General features: G+C 40.2%; 1 protein-coding gene across 3 annotated transcripts in view; it reads right to left on the reverse strand.

Moving 5' to 3' along the window:
- CALCOCO1 (calcium binding and coiled-coil domain 1) overlaps positions 1 to 22,137 on the reverse strand; it is a 1,510,704-nt gene that overhangs the window by 1,014,133 nt on the left and 474,434 nt on the right. For all 3 annotated transcript variants that reach the window (XM_044083933.1, XM_044083936.1, XM_044083935.1), the window contains exons 6-7: positions 13,356 to 13,504; positions 12,039 to 12,129 (exon numbers count right to left, since the gene is read on the reverse strand). In XM_044083933.1, the coding sequence (XP_043939868.1) occupies positions 12,039 to 12,129; positions 13,356 to 13,504 (240 nt within the window). The remainder of the gene's footprint in view (positions 1 to 12,038; positions 12,130 to 13,355; positions 13,505 to 22,137) is intronic.

Genomic DNA, 22,137 nt, shown 5'->3' on the forward strand with positions numbered 1-22,137 from the left:
ATCCCATTTGGGTTATCCCTGCCAGGGTAGCCCTTGGCCGGCCTGAATACCAGAGGCTTAGTATTGCTGCATCGGTTGCTGTCGCTTCAGGACTGATGTCAGGTCATCAGTAGTATAAAGTAAGGCAGCCGACGCCATTACATCAGTTTTTCTTGCCCTAACTGTCCGGAGCCCCCAAGTGGGAACCAGGTTATGGTGGAAGAACCCCACCAGTAGAAAGTAAATACCAAAATGTCCCTTGTAAGGAGAGAGAGAGAGAGAGAGAGAGAGAGAAGAGGGGGATGGAGGGAGGGAAACCAGGACTGCAACAGTGAATACACCTCAAACATCTACATTTATGGTAAGTGTACACTACTGTACTATGTTCTTCGTGTTTCACTGTTGCAGTCATCACATTTGGGTTGATTCCCAAAGCTGAGGAAAAGGGTGGAGGCAATCAGGGACACTAGGGGCTGACTAAGATGCCCTGCAAGACTGCAGTGCCAAAGCCTGCCCTGGATTCGGAAAAGAGAGGCAGCTGGTAATGTTTGGTGAAAGTGTGAACAGATGTCCAGGTGCCCATCTCCAGGATGTCCCTGATGGGGACTCCTCTAAGGAAATCTGCAGAGGTGGAGGCTGCTCTGGTGGAGTGAGTCCTGACCCACTTAGGGGGAGGCTTTCCATGTAGCTTGTAACAGAAATGGATGCAGTGTGCTATCCATTTGGAAATTGTTTGTATGGAGATGGCTTTGCCCTCTGCCCCTGCAGCAAAGCTAACCAGCAATTGATCAGACTTTCTGAATGATTTAGCCCTGTCTAGACAGAATCTGAGCTGTCTGTGCACATCTAGAGAGTGCAGAATCCTTTCCCCCTTGTTCTGTGGGTTAGGAAAAAAGGTGGGCAAATGAATAGATTGGTTGAGAGCCACACTGGACAACACTTTGGGCATGAAGATTGGGTTAGTCCTGAGGGAAACCCTGTCAGCATGGAAGTTGATGAAGGGCTACACAGACATGAGTGCTTGTAGTTTGGAGACTCTTCTGGCTGAAGTGATGGTCAGAAGAAAATCTGTCTTCCAGGAGAGAAATTTTAACTCTGCTGAAGATGCTGGTTCAAAGGGGGGCAGGGTGAGCTTTTCCAACACAAAGTTAAGGTCCCAAGCTGGGGTAGGTGCTCTTCTGGGTGGCCTTAAGTTGCTAGCCCCTCTTAGGAATTGTTTGTTCAGAGGGTGTGAGAAAAGGGGCTGAACAGTGAGGAAATTCACTCCGGGGATCACATCAGTCTCCCTGCTAGACAGGGGTCCAAGGAAATAAATATTGTGGGAAGAAATAGCCAGGGAATTGTTATGGCTAAGCTTGTATAGGCCCTAGGGCTGATAGCCTAGTACCAACGTATGAACCTATGAAATGAGCAGAGACAGCAGAGGCATGAATTTTAATAGAGGAAATGGAGTGACCACTGTGAGTAATCCAAGATGAGAGGGAGGGAGAGCTATGCTGTATCGGCTCCCTTAGCCTGAATCCAGGTGCAGAACCTTTTCCATTTGTTAGTATAAGACTTTCTAGTGCTAGGGTGTCTGGCCTCATGTATAACATCTAGAACCTGTTTACTGAGGCTGGCAGATTGATCGGTGGTTAGGGAATAAGCAAAGCTGCCAAATTGAGGGTCTGCAATTGGAGATGCATGAATTATCCTTCCTTCTGGGTCAGGAGGGTTGTGGTCTGAGTGAAATGCCATGGTGGCATAGGGAACAGGCTGCGCAGCAGTGGGTACCAGTGCTGGTGAGGCCAGTCTGGAGCAATAAGAATTGTCCTTGGTTTTTCCTCCCTTATTTTGAGCAGTATCCTGGTGATGAGAGGCAGTAGAGGAAAGGCATAGACCGATAGATTGACCCAGGGGAAGGAAAGGGCATCTACTTTCCAAGCCCTGCAATGATGCCCCCTGGTGCAGAACTTGCTGAGCTGATGGTTGGTGTGGGTGGCAAAGAGCATTTCTGAGTTATTAGGGTGAAGGTTCTTTTGTCTAGCTGCCACTCGTGTGGGTCCAGAAGATGTCTGCTTAAGTGGTCTGCTAGAGAGTTTAGAGAATCTGGCACGAATTGTGCTAACAGGTGGAGTTGCATGTTATAGGCTATGTGCCAAAGGGTCATGGCCAGCCTGCATAGAGGGTAGGAGTGAGTCCCTCCCTGCTTGTTGATATACCACATCACAGTGGTGTTGTCTGTTTTGATCAGAAAAGCCCCTGGGGAAAGAAGGGGCTTGAAAGCTGTCAATGCATGCTGGGCAGCTAACATCTCTTTTTGGTTGATGTACAGATGGATTTGCTGTGGGCTCCATTAACCCTGTATGCACCTGCCGTCCAGGTGTGCACCCCAGGCATAGTCTGATGTGTCTGTGGTGAGGGTCTAGGTGGCAGGAGGTGGTGAGAAAGGTACTCCCTTGTTGTGGGAGCATGCTGCTGCCCACCAAAGAAAATCTTTCCTGAGGCAAGGTATCATGGGTATAAGAGTTTCCAGGTCTTGAGAGTGTTGACACCAAAGGCTTTTTACCACTGAAGTTTCCTCATATGAAGTCTGGCATACAGAATGAGTAAAATGCAAGATGCCATGGACCCCAGAGCTTGCAGGATTTTCCTTGCAGATAACTGGGGTTTGGTGGCTAGTTGAGAGAAGTAGCCTGTCAGGTAAGTTTGCTTTCCTGGTGTAAGGAATGCCATCTGGGATGCTGTGTCCAGGCTTGCTCCCAGGAATATAATCCTTTGGGTGGGTACTAGTTTGGATTTATTTTCGTTGATACACCTCAAGACTGGTGGCAACGCACGATGCATCGGAGACCATCACCTAAAAAAAAAAAAAAAAAAAAAAACTCAAAAGCCGCCAACTTCACACTTAAAGACTAGTGTGTGGGTCTCCTTAAGGCCCCCGCCCGTGGAAGAACAGTACTCAAGCAGCTGAATCAATTACAAATGCACTGGAGGCTGCTGACAGGTTCAGTGCCCCCTCCCCCCCCAAAAAAGATATATATCTATACCGTGCCCCCCCCCCCCCAAACATCTCCACCAAGTGAGAACTCTCTCCTCCAAAAAAAAACACAGCATCCATGGGGACCTGTGTCCCCCCTGTGTGTGCTCCCACGAACTCAATGATGTCTTACCTCTATACGGCATCCCAGGTGGTGGACTGCAACTGGCACCTTTTCTCAAAGGCGTGCCTCCACCACACCCTGAAAATTACGGCCCATTGGCCTAACAACCCCACGGGTATCATTGAAAAAAACTCATCAGCTTAAATGGGCTCAGCTCTGGCCCTCCTTTTACTCTTGTTCTTTTTCTATACAAAACAAACACAGGGAGGGAGGAGGTTACACAAGTTGCAGATGATGACTGCAAACTGCCATAGTATAAAAACACATCTGACACAGATATCCTATAGTCATACCCTTGAAAAAATGTTACCCCCTAGCTACCAAATAGGTGGCAATCCACTGAGCACAGAAGATCTAATCAAGAAGAGGTCATAGTCCCTTTACTCATCACTCATCAGACCAATGATTGAGTACAATGCAGCCACAAGGCGAGACTTAAAACTTGACGGGGCTTTTATTAGGCGTGCTGGAGGGGATAGATTCATCACCCAAAGACTCTATGCTGTGGAAAAAAAAAATCCGTACATGAGAGAGAGAGCACCGCTGGCCTTGTTCAAGAGGCGCGAAAAGCAAAAAAGCGGGGCTGGCTTGTAAATGCCCTCGGGCAGAATGATAGTGTACCCTAGGGAGGTCAGTAGGGACTTTAAAAAGGCCAGGTGCTTGAGCAGATTTTCCTGACTGTCTGCCTGAATTAGGCAGTCATCTAAGTATGGGTAAATTTGGATATTCCCTTGTCTGCAAAAGGCAATGGCCAGAGCCAGACATTTTGTGAAAACTCTGGGAGCAGTAGATAAGCCAAAGGGAAGTGCAGAGAACTGAAAGTGCAGAGATCCTGCCCTAAAACATAGGTATTTCCTGCATGACTCCCTGATAGGTATGTGGAAGTAGGCCTCTTTAGGTCTAGGGTGACTAGCCAAGCATCCTTGGAGAGCATGGTTAGCAGTTGCTGGAGGCTGACCATTTTGAATTTCGGTATCACCAGGAAGTTTTTTAGAATGGAAAGATCGAGGATAGGGCACCAGGTTCCCTCTTTTCTGGGTACCAGAAAAAGTCTGCAGTAGAAACTTTGGCCGTTCTGTTCTGCAAGAACGTGCTCTATTGCCCTCATAGAGAGCAGGGAAAGGACTTGCTTTTGCGCCTCTGCCCAATGGTTTGGAGGTAGATCTGAGAACCCTTTTGGGGTTGGAAGTGTGTGGAAAGAAAATTTGTATCCCTGGGACACTATGATGAGGACCCAGCAGTTGCTGGTGAAGGTGGCCTAGGTGCTTGTATGAAAGGAGGTTTTTCCTCCTAGGGGTAAGTGAAGTTGGGCAGAGGGAGGGTGTGGGGGAGGAGAGTCATTGTGAGTTCTTACCATGAGGGGGTGGCTTAGAACTCCCTGTTTTTGAAGTGGAGGAATTCCACTGTTTTGATGCCTGCATTCCCTGTGGCTGCTGTCTGGGGGGTCTGCTTCCAAGGGGTCTGGGCTGAACTGACCTGGTGGGAGCAGGAACGGACCAGTGCTTGGAGGTGCAATGCCTGCTGAAGCTGGGTGGCTGGACCTGTAAGAAATCCTTAACTGTCTGCATAGATTTAGCTTTTTCTTCCATCTTTTTTTAAGACCTCCTCTGTCTTAGTGCCAAATAAGTTGTCTTTGTGCAAGGGTGCATCCAGCAATTTAGATTTAACATGGTCTGGCAAGGGCTGTTCCTTTAGCCATGCATGCTTTCTAAGGACAGAACCAGTGACTGCTGCCCTGCAAGAAGCTTCTAGGGTGTCAAAACCACATTGTAAGCACTCATACATGTGCTTAGTTACTTGACTTGCAGAATGCATTAACTCTTGTAATTCTTTAGATTCTGCACAAGCAGGAAAGGAAGACACTTTTTGTTTGAAGAGTTCCGTGGTATGTTGCTGAAATTTAAGCATATGGAGCTGGCAATGTAGTGCTCTGATAGCAAGAGTAGCAAAGGTGTATACTTTTTTACCCTATCTGTCTAGTGCTCGGGAATCCCTATCTGAGGGGGTAGGATTCTTAGCAGAGGTTGCTTTAATTTCTTTAGACCCTTGAGAAATTACATCAGGGTCAGCAGTAGGAGTTTTGAAAAGAAATTTATGTGAGTCAGGGAATCTGTAATACCGGTCAGGTTTTTTGGGTGCCGGAGGGATGGTGTCAGAAGTTAAACTGGATTCCAGGAAAACATCATCCACATCCAGGACTGGGGGAATGACCAGGTTCTGGGCTGTGGAAGATCTAAGAATTCCGAGTCTCTTTTTAGACTGAGGGTAGTCCTGACATTCCCATTGGAAATGCTCCCTTAAGCTATGAAGGCTTTCCCTAAAGGAAAAGTCCTCGGGGGGGGCTGAAGGAATGGAATCCTCTGCATCAGAATCCTCATAAGCAGAGAGTGGTTGCATGTCTTCATATTCAGATGCAGCAGAGTCCTCAAACTCCTGTTCAGACAAAACTACTGGGGACAGATTTCTTTTTCTTTTGGAAGGGGTAGCTTGGCTTCCCCTGATCAGCATGATAAGGTCTTCCTGCCATTTTAAACATTTGAGACTGAAGTAAGGTAGCAGGTGCCTCAGATTGGGTCGTCGGTTTCTTGGGTATGGTTCGTACCCTAGGTCTTAGAAACTCAGTAGTTTTTGAAAGAATGGTAGACGTGAAAGAAGTCATTGGTGTGTGTCGAGAATCGGTAGTGCAAAGTACTTCCTCGGAAGCCGGTGCCTGCTCAGCGGCTCTGGACCCATCGAAGGGAGAGACAACCGCAGCATCCTTAGTAAAAGAAGAGTTTTGATGCATACTGGACTCCGAAAGGGTCTCAGTAGTGGCCTTTGAATCCACAGAAGCGGGCATCAAGGGCTGCAAAAGCGCCTCACTGAGGACCGGAGAACTGACGACTAGCTTAACAGTAGCATTGTCTGTAGGTTCGGACTTGTGCGGTCTGTCTCTGTCTTAATCCTTACATTTTTTCAGAAGATCTGCTGTTGGATGGCTTTCTGAAGCCATATCAGAATTCAAGGACTTAAGTGAAAATATCTAGCTACAATAAGGGCCCAACAACGTATAGTTCTGGCATTGAACAAAGCACAAATGAGACAGTGGGGGACATCGTGGTCTTGGCCTAAGCTAGTGACGCAGTAAGAATGAAAGTCTCAGCATGCTATTTGCTTTCCACAGGTGAGACAGTTAACTTTTTCTGACATTGGTTAGAGCAAGAAAAAAGGATCCCCAATAGGGTACTTAGCTTTAGAAGACTTCAGCTTCAATTCGGAAGATGAAACTCAGGTAGCGGCCGACCGGCACTCGTGCGAACTGCTTCTACTTCAGGCTCTGCAGTAAGAAAGACTGATGTAATGGCGTCTGCTGCCTTACTTTACACTACTGATGACCTGACATCAGTCCTGAAGCGACAGCAACCGATGCAGAAATACTAAGCCTCTGGTATTCGGGCCAGCCGAGGGCTACTCTGGCAGGGATAACTGAAATGTGATGACTGCAACAGTGAAACATGAAGAACATCAGTAACTCATACAAACAGTCAAAAAAACAGAAGCAGCAGAGGCCTTAAACAGGATCAGATTCTTGGAATGGCACAAATTACAAAATATTTACACAAATACAATTTTCTAAGAGCACATTTTTTAGCCTCAGTCAGATTCTCAGAAAAAAGATGCTTAAAAGGTATCAAAATAATATCATCAAAGAAGTCAATTAAAGAGTTTTCAGTTTTCAGTTTGCAGTGTATCAAACCAATCCTGTCTTGCTTTAGCAAAGCTAGTCTGTGGGAAAGCCTGCGGTAACTGCCCTCGGCTAATTTCAAAAGATGGGAGAACCACTGTTGCATGCTTGAGAAGTTCCCAACAGCTGGAACAATTCTTGTAAGACCATAGGGGGAAGTCTCTATTCATGAGGGTCTGCCCTAGTCCTGCTTAGCTTGTCTAATGCATGACGCCTGAAGAGTAAAAATGAGCTGAGTTAGTACCTCCAAAGCTACCACAGCAAGTCTACAAAGGTGGCAAGATCTGATACCCTGCCCTAGGTTATGTACAACATCGCTATGGAGTTGTCTGTGAAGACCTGTACTGGTTAAGACCACCAGGGATTATTTACAGTTTTCAAGAAATTTATCACTGCTATCTGTGAGATTTGCATGTTTCTGTCTGCCAAGTTTATTCCACAGACCTTGTACTTTCACACATTTGAAAATGGATCCCCACATCAGGTCTGAAGCATGTACTATGTCAGACTGAAGATGAGACAGAAGGAAGAATGGAAGACCCACAGTAGAAGCCTCCTCTTAACAAATCCCAGTACAGGATCTAAAAAGATAAACGTTAGGGATGCTGAGTCCAGACGAATGTGAAGTACCACTGCACTTTTCTCATGTGAAGTCTGGGCAGGGGAATCATAAGAATCATAGAAAGCCATCTACCCAGAATCGTGAGAAATTCCATGGCAGACACTGGTTTTGACTGAGATTTGGGGAGAAAAAAATGAAAGCATTACTCTTAAAGAAACATCAAGACAGCTTGATGTGCCTAAAAGCAAATACAGTAAGATTCCCATGCAATAAAAGATAAAGAAATTAAACTGCAAAAACTTGAATGTGACATCAGAGATTGCAGTTACTACCAAGAGAAAGGCACAGAAGCGGACTTCATTTTTGAGAGAAAACCTACAATACATTCCAGAACCCCAGAAAAGGGAATCTAACACTAAACATCTGGATGTATACCACCCCAACCCTCATTTTGATTCATCCCATAGGTTTGTCCGAAGTTATTTGAGATGTCCCAGAGATTTGACTATTAGGGAACCAAACACTAGTGATCAAGGTTTGCTCACAGGTTTTTCAAGGGGACTCTCTACCTTTGGGTAGGACATCCAACACAGCAAAAAACTGCATAAAGATGCTCATCCAAATTCCACTCCAAGAAGTCAAAGAGCATGTACCCCCAACAACACCCTTAATTATATATACTAAATCCATGGCCACACAACGAACGAAGAAAAGAAAAAAAACATTATACAAAGTGAATCAGTGCTGGCTCACAAACATCTATAAATTTGGGGGTGCGACATGACAGAGGCATTGCCAATCCACACAATCTTCTAAACTCACTTTCCTACCAAATCAAATCCTTAAAAATGGCACCATCAAATACTACCTACATTTCTCAACTCTTCTGTCATTTATGAGTCAGTGAAATGGGTTTCCTTCAGTTGGGTTTTCAGTCAATTGCTTGTTAGTCAAACTGTTTCAACCATTCAATTTCAGTCAAGTAGAGTTCTGTCAAGTGACAGTAAACAACAGATTACACTATCCAAACACTGACAGAGAAAGCAGAGGGAGGAGGCAAAAACCCAAAAAGGTTTCTTACCTGAGCTCAATAGCTGAAGAGGTGCAGAGCAAGGAACAGTCTTTCAAGAGCTCCATCTCTTAATATGGCAGCAGAAAACTGAAAGGGTCCTGTTTGTAGGTCTTAATGGCTGTCACTGCACTGCACTGCCAGGTGAATGGATCATCACACCCACAGACATGCAGTGTCAGGGATTTTCTGAGCTTTGGTATACTTCCAGAGGAGGGTACCTGGGCACTACTACCCAAATGCCGATAAGGCAGTGTGTTTGTTGAACATTTACTAGTTCTCCAATCCAATTTATTTAGACTTTGTTTTATTAGTATTTCTTATTTTAGTTTGGATTGCACTATTGATTTTTAGGCAGATTAGGGTCTGGTCCCGTGGTCCATCTGATTCTTTTGGAGTGAATTTTTTGCTTGTTTTTTTTTTTGTGTGTGGCTACCACTGACTACGGTTGCAGCACTGGACGCTTTTTATTATTTTTATTTTTTACACACTGCTTGTCTTGGCTCCTACTGTTAGGAGTGTTAGTTGTAAGGACTGGTGATTGTTTATGCTCCTGTCTGGGTCAAGATTCTGGACCTAAGCTATACAGTTACAGTTTGGTTATTTTCTTTCTATTTTATTTTTAGTACACTTCTCTGTTAGGATTGGTCACGTTCATTTTCTGTCAAATGGTTTTACCTGACTTGTACTGTATTCCCCTGTAGTTAGGGCATGTGGATTCTTAATTTTGATAAAGTGGCATATGGCCATTTTGTATCACTGACATACAGAATGCATGTCAGTGGGTCCAAAGTTCAGGACTGACCTTGTTTTTTGGCCCTTTGGTTGTCATTTTCTCTGTGGGGATGTAAGGTGTTTGCTTATACTGGCATGTCTTAGTCTCTGTTATATATATATATATATATACATATATATATATATATATATATACATATACATACAGTGGATTTAAAAAATTTACACACCCCTCTTAAAATGCCAGGTTTTTATGATATAAAACAATGAGACCACAATAAATCATTTCAAAAATGCTCCCACTTTAATGTGCCTTTTAACTTGTACAATATAATTGAAAAACAAACAAATCTGTTAGGGGAATAAATATAAAAAAATAAAAAAACATACAATAAGCTGGCTGCATAAGTGCCCACACCCTTAAACTAATACTTTGTTGAAGCACCTTTTGATCTAATTACAGCATTCAGTCTTTTTGGATACACACCTGCCATCAATTAAAGAGACTCTGATTAACCCCAAATAAAGTTCAGCTGTCCTAGTAGGATTTTCCTAACATTTACTAAACTGCCTGCTACAGCAAAGGCATTGGTTAGCACAGAGCTTACAAAGCATCAAAGGGATCTCATTATTGAAAAGCATCAGTCAGGAAAAAGGTACAAAAAAATTTCCACAGCAATGGATATACCATAGAACACAGTGAAGACAGTCATTAAAAAGTGGAGAAAATATGGGACAACAGTGACGTTGCAAGAACTGGCTGTTCCCCCAAAATTGATGAAAAGACAAGACGAAAACTGGTCAGGGAGGCTGCTAAGAGACCTACAGCAACACTGAAGGAGCTGCAGGAATTTCTGGCAAGTACTGGTTGTGTACTACATCTGACAACAATCTCCCGCATTCTCCATATGTCTCGACTATGGGGTAGGGTTGCAAGACAGAAGCCTTTTGTTACACAGAAAAACATCCAGGCCTGGCTAAAATTTGCAAAACAATACATCAAGTCTCTCAAAAGCATGTGGAAAAATGTGATATGGTGTGATGAGACCAAGGTTGAACTTTTTGACCACAATTATAAAAGTTACGTTTGGCGCAAAAACAACACTTCGCATCACCAAAAGAACACCATCCCCATAAAGCATGGTGGTGGCAGTATTCTGCTTTGGGGTTGCTTTTCTTCAGCTGGAACTGGGGCTTTAGTCAAGGTGGAGGGAATTATGAACAGTTCCAAATAACAGTCACTTTTGGCCCAAAACCTTCAGGCCTCTGCTAGAAAGCTGAAAATGAAGAGGAATTTCACCTTTCAACACAACAATGACCCCAAGTATACATCAAAATCAACAAAGTAATGGCTTCCCCAGGAAAAAAATTAAAGTTTTGGAATGGCCCAGCCAGAGCCCAGACCTAAATCCAATAGAAAATTTGTGGGCTGACCTGAACAGGGCTGTGCACAAGAGATGCCCTCGCAATCTGACAAATTTGGAGTGCTTTTGCAAGGATGCGTGAGCAAATATTGCTAAGTCAAGATGTGCCATGCTGACAGACTCGTACCCACAAAATCTGGATGTTGTAATTAAATCAAAAGGTGCTTCAACAGAGTATTAGTTTAGGGGTGTGCACACTTATGCAACCAGCTTATTGTACGTTTTGTATTTTTTATATTTTTTCCCCAAGCAGATTTGTTTGTTTTACAATTGAATTGTACAGGTTATAGATCACATTAAAGCTGGAAAAAGTTTTGAAATGATTTATTGTGGTCTCATTTTTTTATATCACAAAAAAATGGCATTTTAACAGAGGTGTGCACACTTTTTATATCCACTGTATGTATGTATATACATATATATATATGTATATATATATATATATATATATATATATATATATATATATAAAATTTGTGTATTTATAATAAATATATATATATATATATATATATATATATATATATATATAATACACATATATATACATTTATGTATTTAAAAATAAAGTGAATTTACTGTACCTGTTTAGTGGAAATACGACATGCATTTCTGTTTGGAGATAGTCTGACATCACAAAGTTGTGTCACTATAAAGGAATTTACTGGGGGAAACTACAGAAGGTGGACTGGGATTTTTAAGTTATCATACACTTATGGCTGACAAGGCTGTTCTTCTAAGACACAATCTGAAAAATGTGAAACACCATACACAGTCAGCAATGTCACTCACTGACAGTGGGGATACTTGGTACCAAAGAGTGCAATGACAAAGTAGCCAGTGCCTGAGTAGGAGATGAAAATTGCAAGTAAGCAGAGGAAGCTTTTTTCATTTTTTTTTATTATTAAGGATTTTCACCATTATTACAGAAAATATCACTATAGCTTGCAAACAATGGTGTTCTTTACTTCAGGGACTCACAGTACTGTATTAGATATACTGTCACTGTAAAAAAATAAAAGTTTGAATGATAAGGAAAGTGAAAATGCACTGGTTGGACAGGGAGGTGATTTTATTACTATTACATTTCTTTAGTTTGCGATGCAGTTTTCAGTTCAGAGCCAAATGGTGATGAAATGGAAATCCATCAGGGTCAATAAGTGGATTAATTGCCTCAGACTATCAGTGTAAAGTAGTACAAATAGAGGAAAATATGTGTGAATGAGGACTTGTTTCATTACTAAAAAAAATATGTTTACCGCAAATGCACCAGAAGTCAACACAAAAATAAACAGAGTACATACCTCTTCCATCCCTTTAGAGGACAGTGTTATGCAACATCCTGCAACTCAAAAAGTTTAAAAAATTAACAAAATATGCTGCTTTTATATGCTGTTAATACCTGACAGTGGTCCTTCTCTTCAGTTGTCACTTTCAGCAGATGGTCAAGTTCCTCAAGTTGCAACAACAACTTTTTTATCTTTTCATACAACCTAGACAGCAAAAGAGAAGAATATTATTTACTATAAGAATAAGATGGCGCAGTAATAAACTATCGTCCAAAATGTTTAACTTCTGCCTATAAGCGCAACTGGTAAAGAGGTGTACAATCTTCTTTGATAATCTGTATGCACCGTTTAATAAAAATAAGATGAATAGCATAATTTAGTGGTAAATCTGGGTTCGCTGAAAAATGGTCACATGCTTCTTCTATTTATTCTTTGCTAAACTATTTTGCTCTGTCCTCATGTCCCCAACAGTTACATTCTCCACGTGCTTCCAAAGGTGTCATTTCTTGAAGACATTTTTGTGGTTTAAAAGTTGCATCATCAAAGGTTCCACTATGACAACCTGCAAAGTATTTGTGTCACTTACAGAGTGAAAGACCTGTGAAAGAGCATACCTAAGAAAGTATACTATCCAAAACCAGTAGAAGACTACAAAGGGTACTGTAACACAACTTCAGTGAGGGCTAAGAGAATGAAGACTGCTTAGTAACTCAGAATGAAAGGACATATAACAGGCACAGAAATCGGTAAATGTGTGTGGCACTAGCAGACTAAATGTGTATTAAGAAAAATGAAGATATACCATTCTAATATCTGAATATAAGAAACTAGCACTAAAGCTGAAACGAGACCACTATGCAAATAGTTCACCAAAACCCAACAATGTACCACGCGATGTTTCTGCCACTGTAATACAACAAACAGTATGTTCCTTCACTATGGCATGGTTAAGAATTAGTAGCCTAACTGTAATGCTGAAAGCAATGAAATATTCTAACAGCATATAAAATCAAACAGTTATTACAATTTTGGTTGTAATTTGCTATATGTTCAGTGAATCAACTAAGTGACAGATCGGTTACAAAATGTAACAAAGGTTATTATGCTTTAATAACTGACAAACAAGTTCACTAATCTAATCTAATATGAGAGGGATAAAACATCCAAAAATCTGATGCATAATATGGCAGTTTGATACTCAATCACTACAGAAGAAAATGTGGGCCTGAATCACTATTACATCAGCCTGGTTCCAAACACGTCATCCTCATAAAACAACTGGAATAGTGATGGCCATAATGATTTAATATGTTTACAGAAGTGTACCAGTATAACAACAAATCTATTTGCCACCAAATCAGACTCTAACTAATCCCTAAAACATTTAGAACAGTGCTCCACAACTGTCTCAACTTTTGTTATCTTTTTACCTTTTTAGTTCCACCTCTTTTTCCGTAGCCTTCTCTCTGAAGACTTTATTGTCTTCCTCCAGCTGTGAGACTCGTACACTGCATTCTGCAAATTGTTCACATAAGGCTTCATGCTCTGCTGTCACAACGTCCTTTTCTGCACAAAGATCCTGAATTTGAGGACAAGAATACATGAAAATGTATGCATACACTGCAAATACTGTCATACAACAACCATAATTCAAACTGTGCTGTAATGCAAATCATGAAGAGCTAAAAGATCAGCTTTCTAACAACCTTATTCCTTGGATAAGTCCCATATGCCAACTTTACACAAGGCAAAAGGATAAACACAGGGAATTATGACCCTTAACTTTTGTCACTGCTAAGCCAAGGATATCATAGTGAAGGAATGCAGTTCTTAAATACTTCCACTGTTGAAGAGTATGTTATGAAACTCTGGAGGGCAACCTAGGCAGCAGATCTCTATCAAACAACCCCCAACAGCCTCTAATCCTTATGGGAACATGCAGTGGCAACCCATAACACATACACATCCTGACAGTAACACCAACAGTTTGAATACTCTTGCTCTAACATGTGGCAAAACTCTTCCTCCCCACCTTCCTGAAATACTCATTAAAGGTCAAAGAACTCTACTCATCTCCTTCCACTCATCAGAGGTCAGACAGCACTAGACGTTCTCCACTTATCAGCAGTGCAAGTCTTCTAATCACCGGGGAAGTAGTGACAATGCCCAGCCAAGCACCTCTCTCCACCCGCCAGTGATTTAGACCCAATAATGTGCATCCTGTAAATTATTAGTACAACCCCCCCCACAAAAAAAATTAGCTGCCCTCAGTGAAGCCCTTCTATTTTTACACCCTTTAACTGTTGGCTGGAATACCCATTCACCATATGTACCACTCCATCTGCCAGCAATCACTGCATCTCTTCTAATACTATGTGCCAATGTGAAAACACCATTTTAACTTGAATGATACCAACTGCTGGATACCACATTTGTCCCAAATCTACCTTAATGATGTATGTATATATATATATATATATATATATATATATATATACATATATATATATATATATATATATATATATATATATATATACATATACACAGATGTGTATGTGTGTGAATGTATATACATAGGTTCATATATGTGTACTAGGCTAATGGCCCTGGAGCCTTTACAAGCCTAGCCCATAAGTGCCTTGGCATCGTGCCACCCGATGTTAGTTCCCAGTGCCTCTTATCAAGTACAGCCACTGGAGTGATGCCTGGGGTGAACTTTCTATTACTCATCCACTCATCAGGATTTCTCTTGAAGAGGGTCAGCGATGTGCTCTGCTTGACATGTATGGGAAGTCTATTCCAGAGCATGGGCAGTCTCTGGGTGATGAACCTGTCCCTCCAGCATGTTCTGTTGATTGTAGTAATGAGGTTGAGGTCTCTGGAGCATGTGGTGTGGAGGGATTGGGATTTCTTTAGATGTAGCATTTCTAACAGAGCTGGGTCAGACATGGCTTTGTAAGTCAAGCAGAGATAGCCTCTAAGTAGGCGATATGAAACAGAGAATAACTGGAATCTTTTGAGTCTGTCCATGTGGGACATGTGTTTAATGCCTAGGATCCTCTTTGTGAGTTACTTCTGTGGCCTCTCCAATTGCTGCAGGTGTCTAGTGAGGTATATGCCAAATGGGGTATTATACTCAATAATGGTCTAATGAGGGAAGAGTACAGAGAGATGATGACCTCTTTCTTCCTGGATGCAAAACCCTTGATAATAAGATGTGCCACACAGAAGGACTTTCTGACCACAGTGGCAATGTGGTGGTCGAAGGAGAGGTTGCTGTCAACCTGCGTCCCTACATCTCTTATAACCCCATCAGTGTTCAGTGGGCTCCCATTGATGTGGTAATTAATGGGAACTGAGTTTTTACCAAAGGGGATGATGATGCATTTTTTGACATTAAGCTTAAGGCCATGGTTTAGGCACCAGTCATTGGTCTCAGTGAGGCCTTTCTATAGAATGTCTGCATCACTTGGGAGCTAATAATGGCTCCCAACTTGCAGTCGCCTGCAAACTTGGTCAGCCAGAGTCCCTCTGTGTTGGCCTGGACTTCTGAGAAGTAGATGCTGAACAAGAGAAGACCCAGGACCGATCCCTGTAGGACTCCACTTGTGACTGGTCAGCAGTCTGACATGGAGTCTGCTACTTTCACACTGTGTGTTCTATCTGTGAGCCAATTTGCAACCCACCTAATGCTATAGGAGTTTATGCCTTGTTTGGTGAGTTTATCAATAATTCCCAACTGAGGAATGGTATCAAAGGACTTGGCCAGATCGAGGTATGCTGTATGCACTGCCTTACCTTCATCCACAGCCCTGATGACTGACTCAAAGAAGTTAACCAGGTTGAGCAGGCATGATCTCCCTTTCACAAAGCCAAATTGCATGGGGTCTAGAGTTTGCAGATTTCCTATATCTTTGTTAATCAGGTCCATGATGATGTGCTCCGCAGCTTTACATATCAAACTTGTCAGGCTAATGAGGGGATAATTCCCAGGGTCTGTAGTCACTCCCCCTTTATGGAGAGGGATGACTATTGCAATGCACCATTCAGTAGGGACAAAGCCTGAGGTGAGGCTGTGACTGAACAGGACACACAGATGTGGTGCCAGTTCACTTTGTAGTTCATGTAGAACACAGCCAGGGATATTATCAGGTCCCATAGAAGCTGTATTCTTGGCCTTGGATAATGCAGCTTTAACCTGTGCTGCAGTAATGCTGGGTGCCTGGCATTCTTCCGGTATTGTGATTGGTTCTTTAGGGGAGGAGAGAGGGGTAAAGCTGGCACTGAACCTGTCGGCCAATTGTTGTTGTTGTGTCTTTTGTCTTTTCCCGGTTAGGGGTCACCACAGCGGAACTCCGGTCCACTAATGATTGGCAGTTGATTTTTACGTGCTGAGTTGCAAACCCTAATGCACAACCTTCAATGAAGGTACACCCATTCACGCATGTCTCCATGCAGAAGATGCTCTAGCTGAGAGTTGAAACAGTCAGCATCTTACTGTGAGGCAACAACGCTACCGCAGCACCATCACCGTGGAGACCGAGTATGTTGGCAATATCTGTTGGCTGAGTACAAGAGGTACCATTGTGCAGTATCTCAGAGCAAATCTAGGTACTGCCATGGAGGTTCTTGATATAGCTATAGAAGGCTTTGTGATTGCTTTTAGTGTCTGCCGCAATTCTGCCTTCATAGCTGGCTTTAGAAGATTTGATGAGGGATCTCAACTTTTTGTTGAGGCTAATAAGGGAATTTTTCCAGTGTTGGGACTTCTTCTGCAACAGTTTCTTCCTTCTGTTGTAGAGTTTATTAATGTCAACGGACCACCAGATTGGCTTCCTTTTTTTGGAGGAGAGCATCTTGGTTCTGTTGGGTATGGCTAGTTCCATCCATTTGTGTACATGTTCATACAGTGCATCGGTGTACAACTCGGCAGTCATGCAGCTATTTTCCACTGCCGTGAAGTTAGCCACTCCTGATTTTAGGAGTGCAAAGTCAGCTTTGGAGAAGCTTTTCAAGGTGGTTACCTTTGCAGGGGGTGTGGGTGAGATGTGGATTTTCATGGTGATTAGTTTATGGTCGGATCTGACCAGGGAGGGATTGACTATTGGTGCAGAGCACATATCTAACATATATGTACATATGTATGCATATATACATACATTATATTTTTATATATATATATATATATATATATATATATATATATATATATATATATATATATATATATATATATATATGTATACATATGTATATACATATATATGCCTATACAAGGATCTGTCAGTTTACTGAGTTTTCAGAAATGCAAAATTCATATTGGGGAGACAATATGATTTAATTTCTGAAAATTCAAACATAAAAAAAAAAATCTGTGTTTTTTTTACATTTTCCAGGGGGGCAAGCCCCCCTGCACCCTCTGCTGATTACATATACCATCTCCAAGATCACACTACATTAAAGAAAACTGTAAATTTCCCAGTCCTCACTGTACATTAACTTCCAATCATTTTCAAAATCTTTTCTCAATAATTCTCAATTCTCTTCTGTCTCAACTCAATCAACTAGTAGAGGATAAATATATATATATATATATATATATATATATATATATATATATATATATATATATATATATATATATATATATATACACACACACACACACACACATATATATATAATATATATATATATATATATATATAGTATATATATATATATATATATATATATATATAAATCCAAAACAAAACTAAAAATGAGGTCACCAAGGCCAGGTACTTAAATATATATCAAATTATGTGCCAAAGCCGCCAGAGCTGAAAAGTTGATAAATGTAATAACCGAAATAAGTATGACCACTGTCGGGTTCCAAAAAACATTCTGCAGATCAACTTATAATAGCATAAAAACATACATTTAAAGTATCAAACATCCAGTAGGATACATTGTATTTTGCACCAAAAAACTTAGCCAAACAATATATAGATTCATCTGAAAAGTAAACAGATTAACATTCTTATTGTAGTAAGAACTAAAGCTAAAAACCAGTCATCTTCAGAATTTATCGTCTCATCCAATCATAGTTAAATCAAACACATCTTATGAAACAATAATCACATCAATGCCAGCAGCCAATTACTAAAGGCTAATATAGTCAAGAGCAAATATGAAACAACATGCTAATCACGCTAATAGTATATCCCAACCAAATAGCGAAAGCCTTGACATTTCTCATCCAATCAAACCACACAAGTCTGTTAACCAATGGAATAATAAGCTAGCCTTCGACTACCTATCACATACAATGTTGCTCTAAAAATGAATTTAAATTAAAAAAAAATATAAAAATATCAGTGCAAAAGCATCAGCATAAAAACACTTTTAAATCATCAATCTTTTAGCTGAGTAAAGCTAGTGATGCTCGCTTCATCTGAAAAAAACTATTAGACTCCACCGTCAATTAAGAAATAAAAGACTATCTTTTGTTACCAACAAATCAAATGCACAAAATCTCCCTACATAATGAATAGTGATAGGGATATCAGCTGTCAAGCATATATAAATCAAGTATAAATATAGAAGATCTAAATAAAAAATGCATGTAACTGTCACATGGCCAACCCAAAGTAGCTACTGATTTCGCCATCAAATCAAATGGACAAACCATATGACCAACAGAAGTGATCGTACAACTTCGAACACCAATCGTACATAAGGAAGGATGGTTAAGAGCAAAGTATAAGTCTAAAGATATAGTGTCACATTGCCATCATGGACATTAACTTATACATTAAAAATAAACATATCATAAACTTGAACAACCAAAATCATGCTGCATCTGAATTAATATACACATCATACAACTTACTTAATACTTCAAAAGGCTGACTTTGTGTATCATAAGATAGAAAAAATAAAAAAATCTTTCAAGAAAAAACTTTGTGAAATGAAAGCCAATCTGAGCTCTTAATAGCTAACATAGCCTTAAGGCATAGCAAGCTATGGTTCAAATTAAAAACTTAATCATAGCTACTCAAAAATACTGGCTATCTTTATAAAACATTTTAATGAAACATTCATGTATTGTAACTGAATAAACTACATATCTAACTAGCAGTTATTAATATATATATATATATATATATATATATTTACATATATATATGAAGTATCTTAAAAAGGGGCAGTCAGGACTAGTGCAGTCTTGCACACCCTTAAAAACAAAGCAGACAGCCATTCAGTGCAAGAGGAATGCTCAAAGATGCAGTAGTCTTACCACAATACCATTATGCAGAATAAATAAAAAATTAATGTCAAAACAAAAACCAGTACTAAGTATGTATATCCTCTAATGAATTGATAGATAATTGCATCTAACATACACCTTAAATATCAAATGACGTAGTTAACAACAATAATGTACAAAAATGTATATAAATGCACACATGGAAATGCATTATATCTAAGTACATATGTGTATGTGGAAGACATAATATGTATATTTTTCATCTCATTCTACGTTTCTTCAAAACAGGTTTCAGAGGTAGACATGTATTCAAACCTGGAGGCTTATCGGCTTGGAAGGTGCCACCGCCAATCCACTGAAGTTCCTTATATTCTGTCTCTAGTGTAATATCACCTCTTCTACTGTTCATTGATACAACCTGTACTACTAAAAAATAAAACATATGGTGAGGGATTGAGTTATATATGTTTAAACAAAGGGCTTTTTCATCCATTAAAAGACTATCACTGATACGTTTGGAAACGCGTTCCTTTAGCTTTCTATTAATTTTGCCTACATAAAAACTGGAGCACAATCAACAGCATGCAATATAAATGACATTATGTGTTCTGCAATTTGCATAAAAGTTCAGTTTGTATTCTTTCAGTGCTACTGGATGTACAAATGTCTGTGTTGCATGTATATTATTTGCACATAATGCAATTCTTACAAGGAGGGTTAACATGTTTATTTAATTTTAATATATGAGGTTGCCATTGCCCTGTACTTAACAGTTGCTTCAAGTTTCTGTTGTTTTTAAATGGAAAAGCTGGAATCTCTCCTACTATGTCATGTAAGCATCACTTAACAGAATATTCCTGTTATGTTTCACAATTTCAAAGATGTAACGTGCATCACTTGAATAACTAAGAGTGACTCGAGTAGGGCTGTTACAGAGCAAATTGACAACTTCTGAAGTATTGCCAATAGGTAAGGGAGGGTCTGCCTTTGTCCTGCTCAGCTTATCTGCCACACAGTTTTGCTCTGACGGAATGTAGGAAGCCTGCAGAGTGAGATTGTGCTGTAAAGCTATATTCCATGCTAACTTGGCTAGTCTGCATTAGCAGTAAGGCCTGGCAACCCCTTCCATGTTGATGTACCTGTCTATGGTTTTGTCTGTAACAACTTGAAAAAGTCCAGGGGACCAAAGACAATTCAAAGAGTTGAGTGCCTTGATTAGAGTAAGCATCCCTTTCACATTTTTGTGCTTGCATCTCTCCTTGGTGTCCCACACACTTTGCACTTTTATCCTTGCTGAAACTGTTCCCCAAGCAAAGTCCAAAACATTTGTAATGACTGACTTATTTGGTGCAGGAGAAAAGAATGGGAGACCTGGATTTAGGAATGTTTGCTGTCTCCATGAAGTGATTTCTCCTCTGAATAATTATACAACTGGTATTTGAAAAGATAATGGGCGTTTTCAAATACCATTGTATCTTTCTTACTTAGAGTCTTGCCAGAGGTATCACAAGAATCATAGCTGCCATGAGACCAAAAATCTTGAAGTATTCCCTTGTAGAGACCAAAGTCTGAGTGAAAAAAAAACATGGGAATAGGTCTAGATATAGAGCTGAAAGAAAAGCTCTTTAAACTGATGTGTCTAGCAGACACCACAGGAATACAATCCTGGGTGATGGAGTCTCAAATGAATTCTATATATTCTCTTGGAATCCTAAATTATGCAAGAGATTTCTCACCTAAAAGTAAGAGCCCTGACATTTTGAAAGAAAAAAAAACTCTACAAAGATGACTAAGTCATCTAAATATGGAAAAATATGGATACCCGTGCAGCATGCAATGAGCTAATTGGAGCTACACACTTTATGAATGCTACTGATGCAGTGGATAGTTAAAGGGTAAGGCAGAGAATTAATAATGTAATCCTGGCACACAAAACCTTAAGAAATGCCTGTAATCTGGATGAATGCAGATATAATGATAAACATCTTTTAAATGTAATGTTACAAGAATACTTAAATGAGGAAGATGATGTAACAGTTTGTGATGTGATAGCATTTTGAACTTGGACACTATTACAAATTGGTTTAGGAAAGAAACATCCAGAATTTGTCTCCATGTACTTTCCTTCTTTGGAATTAAAAAGCATCCTTGAATAAAAACCCTTCCCAAATTGGGAAAGAGTGCACTTTTCACTTAATTACCAAGAATTCTTAAAATTCCCTAGTAGATGTATTCTACAAACCAAGGCAGCAGTAGTACATTTTCAATATGTTCACCAGTTAATATCGAATAAGTGCCATGCCATTAAGTGGTAAAAGATAAAGTACCATATCAGCTGATTTGTATGGAGTTTGTCTGAAGGGTCTAAATGGTAGTATTTCCTTTTGTGGAATGCCTAGCTAAGTATAACTCAGAATTTCAAGTTCCAGCACTGAGGGACATACATGCCTCCAACTAGCACACACATTGTAAAATCATACCTACTAGGAGAACACATCAAGTCCCTACACTGAAAGGCAGAGAAATAAAACACAAATACACACACACATATGCATGCACACAAGCATCACACATAATGTATACATGTACACATTTGCCCATATTATCTGAAAATTTATCTGTAAAAGCTGGACAGGGGGATGACAGAATGACAATACACACTTACTACAGAAGGCTTTTTCAGAGATCAACTGAAAGGCTGAGTACACGTCTGTTATATGTGACTTTAGAGAACTTTGCTGTGGGTAACAGTTAAGAATTCCACATAGCGAAAAATTAAATTTAAAAAAGAAGCAAATAAAGAAGGCTTGACTTCTGGAATCCTATTCCAAACAAAAATGTTCAGTGAAGGTGTGAAATAATGACCAAGAAACCATGAAGTGCATGTCCACAATGAGGATATATATATATATATATATATATATATATATATATATATATATATATATTTTTACAAA

This window comes from Protopterus annectens, chromosome 9.part0, assembly GCF_019279795.1.
Source record: "Protopterus annectens isolate FY-2018-M chromosome 9.part0, PAN1.0, whole genome shotgun sequence".
Taxonomy (NCBI): Eukaryota; Metazoa; Chordata; order Ceratodontiformes; family Protopteridae; genus Protopterus; species Protopterus annectens.